General features: G+C 41.6%; 3 protein-coding genes across 3 annotated transcripts; 1 reads left to right on the top strand and 2 right to left on the bottom strand.

Annotated features, from left to right (window-relative positions):
• Positions 1-5,664: 5,664 nt before the first annotated feature.
• On the top strand, positions 5,665-7,766 carry Atg5 (autophagy protein 5). The gene is made up of 4 exons (XM_014355238.3): positions 5,665-5,977; positions 6,073-6,284; positions 6,354-6,676; positions 6,755-7,766. Exons 1-4 carry the CDS (start codon positions 5,822-5,824, stop codon positions 6,865-6,867), a joined length of 804 nt encoding a protein of 267 aa, XP_014210724.1. The 5' UTR covers positions 5,665-5,821; the 3' UTR covers positions 6,868-7,766.
• LOC111642970 (uncharacterized) lies at positions 7,279-8,028 on the bottom strand. The gene is made up of 2 exons (XM_023389845.2): positions 7,926-8,028; positions 7,279-7,625 (listed from the first exon to the last, which is right to left on the bottom strand). The coding sequence occupies exons 1-2, from the start codon at positions 8,019-8,021 to the stop codon at positions 7,392-7,394; spliced, it is 330 nt and encodes a 109-aa protein (XP_023245613.1). The 5' UTR covers positions 8,022-8,028; the 3' UTR covers positions 7,279-7,391.
• Positions 8,029-11,817: 3,789 nt separating this feature from the next.
• LOC106641017 (uncharacterized) lies at positions 11,818-16,958 on the bottom strand. The gene is made up of 2 exons (XM_089593062.1): positions 16,655-16,958; positions 11,818-16,593 (listed from the first exon to the last, which is right to left on the bottom strand). The coding sequence occupies exon 2, from the start codon at positions 16,081-16,083 to the stop codon at positions 13,807-13,809; it is 2,277 nt and encodes a 758-aa protein (XP_089449188.1). The 5' UTR covers positions 16,084-16,593; positions 16,655-16,958; the 3' UTR covers positions 11,818-13,806.
• Between the last annotated feature and the right edge of the window lie 1,616 nt (positions 16,959-18,574).

Here is an 18,574-nt window from a genome sequence, read left to right as displayed (position 1 = left end):
GCGCATGGAAAAGAGAGAAAAAAAAAGGGGAGAGAGAAGGGGATCTCGCGAATGGTTTGTCCGTCCATATGTCTCATCCGGAGCTGGTGTGGTCGTGGTGGTGGTAAATTGTCCGCGGCAGCATGTGCGACGACGAGCGGAAAGCTGCGCGCCTCTTTCTTCTCTCTGTCGTCGCTACCCGTCTGTCGGATAGCCATGTACTTTTTTTTTTATACACCCCATAAACACGTACCCCGTATATATTATACTATATACACGTATCTCATCGCCATATATACCGATACTCACCTGCCGATACACATACGTCGACCCGCGATCGGTGTTATAATAATACAGCCCACCTACAACATTGACACCGGCTATACACATATACATATACGTATGCCCGTGATATCGGATCGTTATTGCTCTCGCGCTCGGGTTATGCCGTCTTCCATATACGTATATAAACGACAGCATATTGGGCCCCATTCGATGCCTCCATGCATACATACCAACGGAGGCTGTATGCCTGTACATACCCCGACACCTGTGCGCGTCACGCGTACAATTATAATGACGTGTGCCGATGCTCGAGGCATCAGATGATCGGGGGGTTTGAGGAGGGCACTATACAATTACTATTTCGTATGTATATAGGTGGATATGCATACGTTACTTTGATAGCATGCACACGAGGGTTCACGCGTCAGTGATCGAGAGCCCTCGAGGCTTTTTGGTGATGTGTTTTTTTTATTTTTTCTGTTAGTCGATTCGTCGACGCGCGAGGGAATACTTTTCTTTTTTTTTTTCGTTTCTGACACGCTCGCGTCATATGCAACATGTACCATACGAGGCTCCGTCTCGTCCAAGTCAAATATTAGTTTTCCCGAAACCGAAACGTCGAATTTTCAATATCCGTAAAGTTTCGTTGGTCGCGCCCTCGACAAGGCTTTACGAGCGGGCCCCCTTCGGTCGTGTAAGCACATCAAAAGCTCATCGTCGAGGTGCACCGTCCAATATTATGATGTAGGGTAATTGTATATATTATACGCTGTAATAGCGTCAAAGGTGCGTTAAATGGCCCCCCGACACTTTATGGTCACTCCAGGAAAATGGAAGGGAGGGGGGGGGGGGGTCGCGATTTGATTAACTAAAGAAAAATCTCGTGAGCAAGTGCAGGTTGTATGGGTGCTCGTAATAAGTAAAGGAGGGGAGGCTCGTTTCCGTGCTCGGCTGGGCGTGAAATCACCCGGTGCAGTCGAGGCCGAGCCGAGCGATCGTTAGACCCCAGTACACATACATGTATACGTATATGTAGGTAACCGTGTCCGTCTCCCGCGCGTGCACGCACCTATAGGTTTTGTATATAATATACTTGTACCCATCGCATGCAGGTTTTTCCTTCGCCGACCGGAAGCGGGACATTCCTACGTGCACGTCCCACCCTCCCTCGGTACTCTCTGCAGCTCGACGTGCCCATTTTATATATGCGTATACATACATATATAGGCTTGTAACTTTATACACCCGAGTGTCATATCTGCACCTTGTGGGCAGCGCCACTTTGACCCCCTCGTTATGCGCCTCTTTGCTCCGGTGATGCTTATATAATGCACTTGTTTTCACGCTCTCGCCCCCTACACCGAAAGATATACGTATAATGTATAGGGTACCCTCGACCCTCGGTGCTCTTATACACGGGTGTTACAGACCGGGCCAATTTAGCCGGTGCATACTTTCAATCTGTTTAGCCGTGTTTGATTTCGAGGGGTGCGCCTCGAGACCCTTGATTTTTTTTTTTTTTTTTTACCACCAAACAGATACGCTGGCAGCTTGTCGATGATTTTACAATGCCTAATTTTCTTGTTAGTGACTTTGGTTCGTTTGGATCTGAGAGCACGGGTTTCGCTTTTCAAATGTGATTTTTTTCGAGTCTTCCATGCACCGTGGATATTTTATTCGGTTGTTTAACTGTGGTGTCATCTATATTGAAACACCGGTTTCGGAATTTATTTACTTAACGTATGTTAATTTCTTAAAACAACTAATAAATGTTTCTTTATACCCTTATAATAAGTAACAAATAGTTATAATGTTAGACGTTGGATACGTATTTCAGTACATTATCAACTATGAGGAAAATAAGTGTACATCACTATTTTTCATTTTTTTCGATAGATATGTGATTGCCTGATAAGAAACATATCGAAATCAGGATAAGGGTTGGTCGATAATGTTGCGATAAGCTTGCGATACATTGCGCGTTCAGATTTGCGGTTTGCACGCAAAAATGCATGTTATCTCCGCCGACTTCATCAAACTTCTAAAAAACGGGAGCAAACGATAGCGACGAGGTACATACAAACGTACAAGTTACAGATGCGCTCGAATATATATATATATGTACTACTCGCGCGCATTGCACACCTTATCTAAAAAAAAATTCGTCTACAATTAACTTAAACAACATACATACGTGGGAGGTCCCTCAAAAAAATCATTAGTTATGTTATTCCGAAAAAAAGTCAAAAGTAATTTACCATTGATATTATATTTAATTCATTATAATATATATTGTTGAACGCCTCTTTCACTTTTTTAGGTGAAAAAATAATCCAACCAAATTTGGTCAAAGTTGATGAATATTACAAAAATCACAGACTTTTTATCTCTGGTGAATATTTTTCAGTTCACCTATTATTATTTCACGCTGAACAATTTCAACCACCTCCAATTAGCTATAGAATAAACTATTTTCGGAATTCCAAAACGGTTCCCCAAGGTGTGCCAATGTAACTGGATGCCAATGCCATTGACAATATATCTGCCAATAAAATAAAACCTTTGGAAGAAAAACCACAGAAATCGTCCGTTTATTTGAGTTGTACAAAACGAATGATTTTCGTGAAACTTCTCGCACGGCATACTCGAACCATCGAAACTATCGACACAGATTTGTATATTAATAGCGCGCGAGAGGAGGGTGTGCTGTATATACAGCATGAAAACGCGGAAGCGAATCGCGACGCTTTCAATTCCCCGATAGACGCGAAGCGGGATAAATTTCTTGGCAGGAGAAGAAGTCGGGGTCGCGAGGTCGCGCCTCGCGGCCAACGGCACGATACAGCGCACAGAGCAGATGCACGTGGAACGGCTCTCCGATGCACTCCTCCTATACTCCTGCGCGGCCCCGTCCGAAAAAAAAAAAAAAAACGTATCTCCCGAGCCGCGGATGAGCTGCTCAATTAAAACAAATTGCCGATTAATTAATTAAGGAATGAAAGTTCGTTAAGCGGCCGGTGAATTACGATCGCGGGAGTGACTTGTTTTTGTGTGTTTATATACCTGTATACCAGCGAGGGGCCATGCGTAAACTCGTCACTCGACTCTACACGTCAATTTGAGAGACAACCTCGAGATACGGCGAGCCGTGCACTCGATCCACCAGTGCTGTTGTACACGCAATAAACTACGATATCGAGGGGCGATAATGTACCCATTGTTATAATTGTCTTGCGTCGCCGCCACACTATAGTAAAAATACACCCCAAACAAATAGACCGTGAAGCGTATATACCTACGTACAAAGTTCGAACAGTCTGCGCATATAGTTTTCCTCGTTTCTCACCGAATATCTGCGTATGATTGCGACGCGCTTATGTTTATCTCCTCGGATGCGGTGGGGACTATTATTCGTAGGGTTGGAGAATGGTGGTGATGATGATTGATGCGACCATCGACCGAAAACCCGAGCCGGCCGTAACAGTTTTATTTAAAACTGCATCGTCTGCGCAGGGGCTTTTCATTACTTCGCGCTCTCCCGTATATATCTCGGCGTAAAGTATAATTATACACGATGGCTGGCCGAGGACTTTCTCAGAGCAAAGGTCGGACATGGATAGCGGCTTTTCTTTAATCGCCCACTGCAATGTGTATATACGTACGCGCAGTGGATTATTTTTAAGCCACGTTATCTCCTCGCTTCTTCCCTTATCTGAAAAGCGCCGATAAGCGCACACCACCTCTCCTTCTCCCCAAACTTCCCGAAGCTTTTGCGACTTGGTTTCTGTACGCAAGGGCCGATGGTCGCGTCACGCTGCGTTTTTTTTTTTTTTTTTCGCCGAGTAGTTGTTTGCATAATATACATATTATACTTACGTAAGGGGTCGGGGTTGCGCGAGCGATCTTTCCTATGATGTCATCGTTTCGACGAATCCGCGGTGAAAAAACATATTAAAATAATAATTTCCATCAATCGCGAGTAAACACGCGTCCGCGTGTGTAAGTTATGATACCGATGGAGAAGCTTTCTACAGGCGGCTTATCGCTTTCGCAGCTGGAGCTTTTGTTGTAGACGCTGTTTTTGCTTTCTTTTCTCTTCAACTCGAGATAAGTACCCATACACATCCATAAGGTAAAGCCCGAATCTATGTATGACATGCTGTTGATCGATGTGTTTTTTTTTTTCACTCTCGATTAAATCCGTACGCAGATTTATCAAGTCCAAGTTAGCTGTTACGAAAATAAATCTAAATAAAATACAGCGATCGTTTATAACTATTGTAATTTTTTGGGCATAGGAGCGTCTTTCATGTGTATTTTTGTTGGACCAAAAGGTGCAATTACTTGTTAAAACTCTATTTTTTCGGGTGTCAACACGTGTGGGCCGAGTTGGTCCTGTGTGGGCGATAAACTTTGGGTTTATGGTTATAACCTTTTCATAGAAAATAATATTTCTACTATGCCGCTTTGAGGAAAAAAACCTATCTTTTCGCTATGACATTTAACACGGAGATCTTATGCACATTCGCGCGAAGAGACAAAGCTATATATACGATCCCAACGAACGACCACTTTTTGTATTTTAAATCTTATGTTGCTAATACTAAATTACTCTAAATGACGAAAATCCTTGTGTACTTACTTATTTTTAATATAAAAGTTGAAGAAACTTGAGTTTATTACATACAATGTTTGGAGTCATCTGCTACTTGAAACATTTTTCTCATTTCGATAAAAAATTCGTTTTCATAATTCAATGAAATACGATATCGAGAATTGATAGAAATCAAAATTAATTCGTGATGCCACACGCGCGTGAGAAATTAATTTTTTTTTATCTATGTACTTAGTGTCTGCATGAATATGTATTGTAATGGCTGGTGTGCCTTATTTCAATGCGAGGACGCAAGTACATAGTGTTTCGCATAAATTGAGGCTTCTTATTTTTTAATTAATATTATAATTAAATTTGTCTGTGGACATAACACCGAAAAATTAACATCATCTGGATTCGAATAATTGTGTCTCCTTTGTTACTTAATTCAAAAAGCATATAGGACAGGAACTAACAACTGGTTATTCGTAGCATCGAAAGATAAATAATACCGTTTATCGTAGATTGGTATTGTAAATATTATTTCAAGTTACGGGCGGTATACGTGCAAGAAAATTGTTATCCGATTTTGGTCGATACAGGTACCTATAACAAGTTCTCGTTGACCTGCTGTCGATAAGTAAGTGATTCCTTCGGAACTATGACACTACTAATACGACTACTACATCAGAAAACTACATGGTAATGGTATACGAAAACGTATATAGGTATATGGTGTATGGTATTTATGGTGTGGGCGTCTGGGCGATGGCGGTGGGTTCATGTTGCCAAAGTGGAAGAAAAGAGAGAAGGAAATACTTATCGACGAAAGTTGGAAACATAACCCACACACAACATCAAAATCAATGTTATTGCGTTTGACATTACCTGTCGAAATGTTTACCAAAGCTAATTGTATATTGTGATTCGGGTACACGTCAATGAGTGTCCAACGATTTTATAATGGCAAACGATCGTGAAGTGTTGCGAGAAATATGGGAAGGCAAGATTCCCGTTTGTTTTGAATTGGACTCGGAAGAGATCTACGGCCTACAGGCTCCCGATCCTTTTTATTTGATGTTACCTCGACTTAGTTACTTTCCTCTCTGTACCGACAAGGTAAGCTAATCATCATTTGTTTGCAACGTTTCGTTATCTTCAATTATTGTGAATATGCGATGTTTAATTGTACTTTGATTCCTAAACGCGAGCAGGTTAGAAAACACTTTTTGCGCCACATTCAGCAAGAAATCCAAGATAAACAAGAAACTGAAATGTGGCTGGAGTTTAATGGTACTCCTCTCAAATGGCATCTGCCCATTGGAGTGCTTATGGATCTCTATCACAACGACATTCAGTTGCCCTGGCACATAACAGTTCACTTTGACAAGTATCCTGAAGATGTCCTAATGCGCTGTCAAAATAAGTATGCTGTAACTTGTTATCTTATGCTGTCGGAATAACTGTTATTTATCATTTTCATATTTTATTCCAGAGATGTTGTGGAGTCATATTTTTTGTCTTGTGTCAAAGAAGCAGACGTCCTGAAGCATCGAGGTCAAGTGGTGTCTGGTATGCAAAAGAAGGATCACAATCAATTGTGGCTTGGACTCTTGAACGACAAGTTTGATCAATTTTGGGCTGTGAATCGCAAACTGATGGAACCCAGTGGTGATGAAGGTTTCAAATACATACCTTTTAGATGTTACATTAGCGAAGATAAATATGTACAAAAATTGGTGAAGCCTGTTGGCGAGGAAGGTCAGAGAAAAACTCTAAAAAATTTATTAGACGAAACATTTCCAGATAGCGAACAAAGTACAATAGATTTCTTTTTTCTTCATTATTGTTTTCGATGAATCTGTTTAAAACATTTATTTAACTTTTTCTCCACAGCAACTGTAGTGCGTACACATGGAATCATTCCTCCGTTGGATACACCTCTGCAATGGTTATCGGAGCACCTAAGTTATCCAGATAATTTTATCCATTTAGTATTAGCAACGTAACATTAAGAAAAAAAATCGTGTTGCTTCTGGTTGTTCTCACTGATGAACTGAGAAGGAATCTCAGAAGACAAAGAATATTGTATATTATTTTTTTATACATAATTTTATTTTCGTTTTTTTTTTTTTTTTTTTTTTTTTTCTCTTTTAAAAAGAAATCTGTTTTAGAATTGTATCTGTAAGCTTATAGAGTGTGTACCTTGAGATTACTAAAGTTGAATTCCAATGAAGCTGGCAATCTTGATCTGTTGTGATGTACATAATTTTTTTGAACCACTAGTAATTGAATGTTGAACTTTTTTGTGTACATAAGTTTTTAAAGTAATGGCTGATCAGATTTGCAAAGCTGGCTAATAGTTTTAGGAGTGTTTTCGAGTATCCGATGTATTGCTTTAAATAATGTGATTATTGTTTTTGTTTAAAGTTTTATTGATAAATAAAAAAAATACGTTTGCTATACAGACTTTGCGACGCTATTTACACATAAAAACACACAAAGATGTAAAAAGAAGAGAAAAAAAAAAAAGTCAAGTAATTGCGCAACTGTCACGAGGCTTCCGATGTATCCTGAAAATTTGCGAGGATAGTTCGACATAGTTGTTTGCTCTCTGTACGGCATTAGTTGTGCTCCTGTGGACCACTACAGGCTCGTTGCCGTTGCTATTGTACGTCATGACTCTTCGATTGTTACCAAAACTTAGATACGATGTAAGATCCCGTTCGCTTTCACGTATTTTTCGCAATTGATATTGTTGTTGTTCCTATGTAAAAAAACAAAGCACATACTTACTTTCTTTTGGCATTGTATCGATCTGAGCTGATTAGCTGTATTAAATTGATTTTTGGCATTAAAAAACAAAAAGTTGAATTTTTTTTTTTTTCTAACTCTTGCGTTAGCTATACAGCAAAACCAAAATGTTTATATCTTATACATATACGTACACACGGTGGTGACATTTCAGAAGACAAATAAAGATCTAAGGGAAAAAGCAAAGATTGAAATGAAGAAAAAAAAAAAAAAAAAAAAAAAAAGAGGCACACAAAGTAGAGAGGTACCTTACTTTAAAAATGACCAGCGACGTGTCCCGATATCTCTGGCGTATTTGGTGTGGCGTCAATGCACTCGCAACCTCAGGCGACTCATAGCTCGCAGGCATCCAAGAAAAAAACACGCCGCACCGTTTGGAAAACTGCAAAATTCACGAATGAGCTCGTGTCAAAGGACGGGCGATGCAGATGCAGTGCGAAAGAAACAGAAAAAGCAAAAGCAACAGCATCCGAGGAAAGACCACACGTGCGTGGGTGTGTATATGTATACAACACAAGAATCAAAGCGAGTCGGCGTGAAAAGACGGCGGTGTTTTTCAAGCGAAAGCTCGGGCGGCCCGTGCAGAAGCTCTAGCGGCAAAGCACAAGGTATCTATCTATCGGTGTAAAGAAGATTAACGCAGCGTATCTCCTCGGCCGATGCTACCGACTCGAGGAGATAAAAATATAACTTACGACGCTCTCTCGACGCTTAGAGCAAGTTCAAGCGTATATATAGATACCCGTGCGAGTGAGAAAGAGACAGAGAGGAATCGTGATGTGCGTAGCGTGCGTCGGTGGTGGCCTTTCGGGTTAGCGCCATTTAAGCCCCCCTCCCCCCCGGGCCATTTGTTGTACATCATAATGTGGGGGCAGGGAGATCGAGCGCCGATCTACGTAAGTTGCACTCTGTGCATTGTTCATCCTCATCGGCTGCCTTCACTCGAGATAACGCGATCTCTTCTCGCGCGGCTCCTCTTTGTAGCAAAAGCGAGAGTGTTATACATGTATGTAGTGCTGCGGGAGATAAGGGAAAAATCGCGACTCTTGTGCGTATGCAAACTTTTACATTTATCGTACTTTGCTTTATTTGCTGGGTTTTTTGCGTTCGGCAATTTTTTGGCTTTGGGAAGGCAAATATCAAATCGACCGAGAGATCGGGTTCGTTTGATTGTTTGCGCAGGTACTTTTCAATCGCACAAGGTTTTGTATTTTGTTATATTCGTGTCAATTCCTGTAAATAGTATATAATAAATGTGATTTTTTTCTCCAAATGTGTGGAAGAATTGCCGATTTATTTTTACTTTCTTTTTATCCACAATAATTGGACGGACGATGTGTATATGCGCTAACGTTTTCTTTCTTCTTTTTCCTCGCCAATTAAATTATCGAACCGTTTTGTTTCGCAACTTTCTCGTCGTACATTTGTAACGCAAAGTCTATATAATACGGTATTGAAATGATATTTTTCACTTTGATGAAACAAGCGAGTGCAGCTGCAGGTGTCGGAGCGCCGTCGAAGAAAATGCAATTACGCGCGATTCATCAACCCTTCCACCGTCTCGCACTGCTTCGAGCGCTGACAAAATATTATTTTCGTCGCTGTGCGACAAATGGAAATAAACGTTGCGTAACAACACGAGACGCGCAAACATGCATCGCTGCGGCCTAAGAATCGGGAAATTTTTTATTTTATTAAACAATTTATCCGTACGAGGAATTCCCAACGAGCTGTGGCTCATTGATAAGTGTCTCACGAAGCGATTGACAAAATAATTACGTATTCGAGCGATGGCGCGCAAAAAAAAATAGCTCGAGAGCTGCACACTGCACCCACTGTGAATCGAAAAAAAAAAAAAAAAAAAAAAAAAAAGCAAAAAAAAGCAGTCGAGTCGATCGCCGTAGCATTTAATCGAACGACTCGAGTCCCGTGCAAAAATGCCTCGGAATCAATAGCTGTGGGAGCTTCGGAGCATTGCAGACCACATGAGCGCAGTACAAAGTATATAAGATGGTCTGTCTGCGTCGTGATGCGACGCAGGTAATTAGCCGCCCGCGCGCCAGCCGAGAGAATTAACCGTTCGGTCAGACGATCGGTCGCGCGCTCATCGACTCATTCACGACATTCACACACATTATTATGCACACACGTGCGCTCTTGCGTGCACTTGTGCTCTCTGCAACTGCAATATATACGTACATGCATATGTGTGTGTGTGTGTGTAAATCGCGCGACATACAGTAAATAAATGAGGATAGGCAACTCGACAAGAAGAAGAAGGAAGGAATCGGCTCGCAGTAGTTGGCGCACGAGTGACATGTTTGCTCGTCTCGGCTGGCTGCTGCTGCAGCTTTGCAATACTTAATAATAACCCGATAAACACGCCATCGTTCAATAGGTCTAATTTAATTATTAATGTCACACAATGGCGAGTTTTTCATCTCTCGCTGGGAAATGACATTCTTTCATGTAAAATTGTCACAGGGGCTCAATCGCTTGTGATATAATATGTGGGGAGGGCTGAATCTAAAAAAAATGGTTATGAGCTCACTGAGCCAAGCGAAGTAGTGTTAACTAAGAATATTTGTGTCCATATAGTATGGTGGCATAAGTCAATTTTTTTTTTTAATTTGATAATTTTTAATCAAAATCTTATTTTTATTTGCCTTTAGTATAGCTCAATTATTTCGTATGTAGTATGAAGTTGGCGACGACTTGCTCGAGCGATCAAGCCGTTAAGAATTACGTGCGCAAGTGTTTCACTAACTTTAAGTAACCAGACCTTTGCTACTCAATACCTGATGTCTACTTGAAGGTCCAAGTTGTCTAGTTGCACCAAGCATAAGTTCTTCCAATTATGGGTGTAGGCACTCACGAGTGATGGGCTGCTCGAAATGTTTGAAGAAGCCTCTTTCTCCGTTCCCTCCTCTATCTCGGCCTATTATCACTGCGGCGGGCGAGCAAGATAACGGAAAAACAATGCGAGCGCGCGACTTTATCTCGGCCACTGGGGGGCACGGTGTCGCTGTGTTCGGTGTTGCGACACTTTTTCATGCCACTCCTGAAGAAGTCGAGGCTACTAGCTTTTTTTCCTATTTTCTTTTACATTTTCTTGAAATCATTCGAGGAAATAATGTTATGATTCACGAGAGCTCGAAAAACTAGTGTATCGAAGCTACAGCTAGCCTTCGTGGTAGCCAGTATACCTACAAGCGCCGCTTTGGTTTGGCCGCGATCTCTTTTGTTTCCTATATTTAAAGGTAGGCAAGTACGTCTCTTTGGAGCGCCACGCGCGTGTTTTCGCCGATTTTTCACTGACACTCGCCTCGCGCCACTGGCAGGTACTTTCAAGATGAGACGAGCGCGAAATCGAGACGATCTTAGTACTCCAGTAAGCTCGAGTTTCCAGGAAACGGGCACGACTGTTTCAGTTATTGAAAAATTAAAAAATTGTTTACTAAAAAAGCCGAAGATTAGTTATGACCAATCATTTTTTTGTTGTTCTACGTTACTGTGCGATTGGGAAAGCATATATCACCTCAATTACGGTTCTACAAAAACACCTAATCGCAGACGATCTTATCGCTGAATTTCATTGATTGTCGAACAATACCAATATTTTACGCCGTACAATCTTTTTGCGTGTACATGGAAAATTAAAAAGCTCACTGGTTCAGGTTCATCGATATATATCCTTATAGCTTTTAATGTAAATTGGCTTAGTACCTCAATTTTTAATTTTTTCGATTTTACGGCAACTTGGAATACTTGGGTTAGTGAGATAGACGTCAATGCGGTGTAACCGTTTTCAATTCATTTTTAAATGCTTGAGAGAAGCGATTTCTCATTTTGGAAAAATTACATATAAAACGTCAATGTTCGAAAATGGGCTCAGCCTTCGGTTGTCAGAAAATTTTGAATACATTAAAAAAATTAAGGTTTTGTATTCATAGTAATTTTAAAATTATTTATCGTTACTTGAATCAACTCTTTAATAAAAAATTACTTGATACATTTCGATTAATATCGAAGTATATTTTCAAGACGTAGAAATTTATGAAGAGGCAAAAAATTTAAGTTGAGGAAAGGAAGAATGCACGTAATAACAACAATTTTGTTTTATGTGTTTAAAATAATCTCTTATATTTCTCTCAAATTCCATAAGTTTTTTAAGGTCGTATTATCTTATACAGCTACGCGCTTATAAGAATATACAAAATATGTACACGTACAAATACAATAAAATAGTTAATACAATATATATATTTTCGATTTTGAAAGTAGAAAAAGGGACGATTTTCGTAATCGATAAAATTTTAACTTTTAATGTTTTTTTTTTTTTTTTTTTACAAGTCGATACAGTATTTGTATAATGTATATTATGCATGGAAAAAATCGTATCTCGACAAAAATCAAACAAACAAACAACAATGAAATAAAATTTTGAACGTGCGAAACAAGCACGTTATTAAACATTGTGATTCATCGCCTATGTCATTAATGTTAATACGACAAAGAAAAAAAAAATGGCGAGAACAATGCAAAAATACGGTGTGGTTCCGTGTGTGAATGTTTAGACATTTGTATCGTGCAACAAATGTTTCATAATATTTAATTATTCATTAATAAATATACATATTCTAAAAATTTTGCAGGCACTATAATACATCGTAAAAATAATCATCGCTCGCTTTATAAAGAATATTTTTATCACATTTCATTACAGTATAGAGCAATTTCTTTCTTTATTAATTTTTTTTTTTTTCTCTCATATATATATACAAAAGACGAATATTGTATAAGATGTGAGGGTAATATTTTTCCTCAGTATCAATTACATAAAATATCTCGTACCTTCAGTAAGATGGATTAAAAAAATCATATAGTAGAGAAGAAAATTTTTAATATATTTATAATCGAAGCATCGAGTGCATAGAAAAAGGGGAGGAAAAATTTGGGAGAAAGAGGTGAACGAAAATGATATTTTTCATGCATTTTACGTACGCAATATGAGATATTTCATATAATCAGTATTCAGGAAAAATAGTGCCGCCTTACCTTATAAAATATTATTATTAATGAGTTAATATACAGATAGCTATAGATAGCTTTAGACTCATGTGGGCAATGATGCAACGGACCGCTTAGATGCTAGGGAGCACGCTAAAGGCACTAGGCGAGTACCTGCTCCTTTTTCAGTCATTAGGCGGTATGCTCCGTTTTGTTATTAAAATCTGCTCCAGCTATATAAATTATATGTATATACATACATAAGCTTGTATTACGTTAAAAGTTAAAAAGAACAATTGTATAAAAATACAACACAAATACGATTATTCAACATTTGTATATACAACTATGACAATCGTTGGAAAAAATACATCAATATGCATCGTATATGTGTGTTGCGTTATTATGCAATTAGTCTTTGCTGTGGGCTCGATTGGCAGTCTGAACAACAAATACTGTTTAAAATGAGCAATATATCTCTTAAAAATATTATCTTCCTATATATCCGTACGCTTAGGCACGTTTAAGGCACATGAGTTGCAATTAGTATTTGTTTCGTTCGTCAAGACTTTGAATCGAGATCGCACTCCGTTCTTTTGAATCCTGCATTCAACAAAGCACCGATCGCGAGTTCTCTTCTCAGCGAAAGTGAAGGCACGCAATAAAAAAATTTTTTTTTTTCTTCACCATTTTGATTTCATTGTAACAAGTCTAGAAAAAAAGTTATTGTTACTTAACATTATCTCAGAATTTTTTATCTGACCTTATGAGGTACAAAAATATCTCTGCTGCTTAGCGCTCGAATATGTCTATTTACATATGTGTACAATTTTGTTTTTAAATTGTAAATAAGGAAAATAATACGACGGGTGTCTCATTGCTAAATTATTTTCCGTTTGATAATGTCTTCGAGTGAGAACCGAACCTCAAAGTACAAAGATAAAATTTAAAACAATTTTTCGTTAGAAGGGATTAAATCTCAATTACCGACTAGATCCCATCTGTTCAGCTCTCTCAGTCCTCCAACAAAATAAGTATATATAACACTACGCGTAAAATATAATAATAAACGTATATTGTACAATTAAGGCAATTAAGGCAACGCTCTGAATATTATGGTGAGACTACGAGTAGTGAACGCTCGAGGGATACCTGACGAAGGCACTTCTTGCCTGGGAGACGTCCAAGTACGAGGGTTGAGACTGCACCTCCTGAGCTCTATAGTTGACCGGCAGCTTGAAGCTCAGCTCCAGCTTGAGATCGTGGCCAGATCGCTCGTTGAGGTTGCAAACGTTCTGGCAGTTGTTGTTGGCTGACTCATCGAGGCAGGGCTTGCTCACGGGATTGTCCAGGTAGGGTTTAAAGAGGATAGCATCCTTCTTGCGGGACGGCTGTACCACCACGGGCACTGCCAGAGGACTGGATACGGTGCTCGAGACCGGTTCCACGGGCTGCTGTTGCTTGTGCTGGCTCGTCGAGTCGCCTTTTGGCTTTACCAGGCAGAGTGCGCTCTCCTGTTCAGGTTCATCCTGTTCCGGAAATTGGGTTGTATCTACAACTTCAGCGTGAACTTTCTTGGCCAGTGGTAGATCGCAGGACGGTGTGCGCATTGGGCGCTTCAACGACTTTAAGTCAGCGGGTGGCGAGTAGCAGTAATACGTCTGGGGCACTTCCGGGCAGCAAGATAACGAGCAGCCTGGGGAGCTGTAGGGCGGTGTAAGCGAGGAATCGATGTAGTTGCTGGGTGACATGGCGTTCTTGTACTTCGAGCTGTAGGGTTCTGGATGGTGCGACAATGGCGAGATCCGGCCGAGATCGGTAATAGCGACAAATGACATCCTCATGTCTACGGCCGACTCTTCGGTCTCCTGGACTGGTCCCAGGCGCTGACGATTTCCGCTGTTGTACATGTTCAAGAGTTCCCTGAGATCTTCCTCCTGGCCCAGCCACTTTTGTACCTGGCGGCGGTTGATGCCGAACTTGCGCGCCGTGGCTCGTTGATTTTGCCCGATTTCATTGTCTTTGTGGAAGGCGTCGAGCACATTGACCTTGAAACCTAAGGTGTAGGACCTCCGGCGGGCGAGATCAGCGTTTCCGCACGGTTGCGGCTCCGTTTCGCTATCGGACGAGGCACTGGATCTGTCTGGGCTCAGTGGCAGAGAATTCACAAGTACTTGGTCCACATGGTTAGCGGACGGGCTGCAGCTGTCGCTGCGAGCCTGCTTGGGATGGTAACCGTTAAAATGGTGCTCCTCGCAGTTGTCCTCCTCGTCAGAACGTTCGCGCTTCAAAGGCCTTTGAGTGTTGTAGGGTCTGAGTAATGGAATCGGTGCTGGGATTGGGGCTTGCGTGGCTTTGGAGAAAATGGGACTGGTGGTGGGGACCGTCGTCGTAATCAACGAGTCTGGACTGGCGCGCTCAATTTTGATATTGGTCGACGAGATGAATGATGCCCGACGTTTCTGCTCATCTTCAGATTGGAGTGGTGGCGAGGAGGTAGAGCAGGGAGAGGACGCGGACGAGGAGGATTCGGGTTTCGGCTCGAAGGTCATCGGGAAGTGCGATGATGGGTGGTAACGCGTTCGTTGAAGGTTTTCACCGAGGTTTGGCTCGTAGCAATGTTGGGTGATGGTTGGCAAGGCTTGGTGCTCCTGATGGGCTTGGTAGACCAGCGGCTGGTGATGGTACACGTCGAGAATCGGGTAATTGGCGGGTGCCTGGTGAACTGGGGTAGCGTAATGATCCGGCGCCGGCTGACGAATCGGAAGGCTGTTTTTAAAGTCCGGATATCCGGTGGCTGCTACGGCAAGCGTCGTAGCTGCCGCAGGCGAGACTCGGAATTGGTAATCCGACTGCTGTGGCGAATGCTGTTGCTGGTGAATAGCGAGCGCTTGCGCTGTACTCGGTGAAGGGGGTGGCTGCTGCTGAGCGGCCAGCTCGTCGCCGTGCAGTCTGGCAAGACTGAGGTTCAAGGCCGGCGAAACTGGAGTTGGTTCGCTCGATTGCGGATGGTATTGTTGGTTGAGCAAAGACTGGTCCTGTGGTGGAGAAGCCGTGGGGATGGCAACACTGCTGCTCGAGGCCGTACTAACACCATTGAGACAAGACTCGCGCAGAGTCTTTTCATTTTGGAGCCACTTTTGTATTTGGCGCCGGTGTATATTGAACTTACGTGCGGTTGCGCGCTGATTCAGCTTGCAATCATCGTCGTAGCGATAGGAGTCGAGCACCTTGACCTTAAACGAAGGTGGAAATATACGCCTGCTTCCCATGACGTTCCTATAATGTGAGTCATGTGGGCGATGTTGCTGCTGCTGTCGTTGCCGGGATTGGGGCTTGGTTCGTAGCATTTCGATGACAGAGCTGTCTTCGCTAAGCACTTCACTCACTTCGTATGCCATGCTTGTAAATTTATTAATTCACAACTATTGTTACTATAATTTTACTATTACAGCTTCTACTGCAATTTTGTTTTGCACTTTCGCGCCGCTTCTGGATGGAGCACCGGTGGCGTTAAGCACAGTTGGCGCCGGGAACGGCTTACACAATGCTGCCGCTCACTTGGTCCCGGGTAAAACGTACGTACGAACGAGACACGACGACGGCGATGATGATGACGGTGGCCGCTGCTGCCTCAACGCCGCCGAGGAAAGTGCGAGGGATGTATGTGAGTATAATATTAGTGAATGCTACCCAACGTATACCTGTATTGCGGCAGAAAACCTGTGCCAGCGGTAGCAGGGGTAAGCATCACCAAGTTAAAACGAAATACCGGACAGTGAACATAAGAAGAGAAAAGAAAAAATAAACCAAAGCAAACGGGAGAGAAAGAGATGAAGAGAAGGCCAGTCTAAGAGAGGAGATGGAGGCGCCACTCGGAGAATCGTGCCACTGCGGCCACTTAACGTACACTGTTGAACACGAGGTGAATGTTACTGTACGTGATGATGGTACAGCGATGAAAAAACTTACTATGTTGAGGACGAGTCAGTAGCAGAAGCTTCGAGCAGAATCTCATCTTTTGGTAGAACCATTAGCTTTTTTCCGTATGACACATGAAGCAACGACGTTAACTCGAGCAGACGGTAAGATCAGGTGAGAAACGTTTCTTCAAGCCTCGGTGCTACAGGGCTTAACTGTGATTACAGCCGAGGATGCCGTAACTAATACCGAGCTCCCCACTCTATTGGTATCTTCTTACTGTAGCTACTGCTGCTACGCTGAGCTGGGCGTACTACTATTACGACTCACCTCGTCAAACATCTAACGCACTGTAGACCAGACGACTGACTGACTCGTCGTACTGCTGCCAGAGTGCCAGCCTCGCCAGACTCTTAGTCGCTTCGGCTTGCTCTGTCTCTCTCCCGCCCGCGCATTCAATATACTTTGAGGTTGGCACTCTCTCTCACTGCGACCGGCTATACCCCCTCTATCGCTCCGCTCGCCTTCGTCTCTTCCCCTCGCATGCCGGGCGAGGAGAGCCAGCACACGAGTATTACAAGCAGCGCATTTGACGCGCCTCTCCCCCTCCCTCCCTTCATGACCCCCCGCTCGGTCGCTATAGCTGCCAGCTCCGCGCCCCTCGGACCGTTTATACGTTTACCCTTCCAGGAATGGTCGAGGGAGCGAGTGTGCGAGCAAGAGAGAGAAACAGCACGACGAGGCGCTATGTGAGCTAGAGCACCGGCAGCGCTTTACAGGCTATGCTACTACTTACCGCCGCACGACCGAGCAAGATGAAAAAAGTGAATGAGAGAGAGAGAGAGAGAGAGAGACGTGCCATATACCCAGTGCCACCGCAGTCGTTCTTTGACTTATTTTGCTGGCCTTAAGCCTGCAATATTGCACGCTTATGTACATTAGTACAGCATGTTGTAGGCGTAGGCGCCCTCCCTTCTTCCTTCCTCTCCTTTAACACTTTGGTATGACGAGCCGAACATGAGCCCCATGAGCATGGCATCTATACTTTTTTTTTCTCGACAAAATCGTCATCCTCGATGTCGTATTGTCGTCGCTATAGGAAAAACGTATAAGGTAAAACGCCCAATACTTGGACAAAACTGAAATTCAGACCGATACTTGGACAGTGGAAAATCAGTCATTGTAGCAAATAAAAAAGAGATATTTTAAAAAACGTAATAGATTAATATTGCTATGATTATTATTGATGATATACTTGAATTTTTAAAAAAATTTCAGCAACATTTAATACATGCGAATGATTCTAAATTTCACCGTAGGCGCCATAAGACTGCGATAATTTTTCTCCGTTTTCTATGATTTTGATAATAGGTAATGCTCGTTAAAATTAATCCAATGCATTTGTATAAATGCTGTATGGTATTATTTTACAACTTTTACATTAATTAACAATATTTCTAATGTAATCGTGGACAAAAAAAATTTTTATAATGTAAAATTAGCTGTCCAAGTACACCTCACGATTTCGTAGTAGTTGGACAGACGTGGAGCTCTTGTCCAACTTCAGGTCATAGGCACAAAAACGTCGTAGCCAGTACATGGACATACAATCAAAGTTGTTTACCTTTTAACGTAGTTAATCTTTTATGCGAATTTTTTAAACAAAAGTGTATAAAAAGTGAAGTACTTTGTAGAAAAAAAACACTTTACTAATCAGTTTTGTTGTTAAGGGGTGCACCGCTTTAAGAAAATTGTTTTTTCAACATTTTTAAAAGTTAACCTCCAATTCACTGTAAATACAGATGAAGTATGGGTTCTGAAAAGAGGAAAAATGTTTTTAAAAAAATATAAAATAATGAAAAAGAACAAAAGTGGAGGTCATACAACAAAAACAAAAAAGAAAAGTAAGAAAAATTATAGTCTTATTAAAAATAAATCTTAAATAACAAAATTAAAAAAAAAACAGTAAAA

This window comes from Copidosoma floridanum, unplaced genomic scaffold (genome assembly GCF_036245765.1).
Source record: "Copidosoma floridanum isolate Cflo_tuat_1 unplaced genomic scaffold, Cflo_Japanese_pri ptg000019l, whole genome shotgun sequence".
In the NCBI taxonomy this organism is placed as follows: Eukaryota; Metazoa; Arthropoda; class Insecta; order Hymenoptera; family Encyrtidae; genus Copidosoma; species Copidosoma floridanum.
The sequence above is the reverse complement of the archived record's forward strand: the minus strand, read 5'-3'. Positions and strand labels throughout refer to the sequence as shown.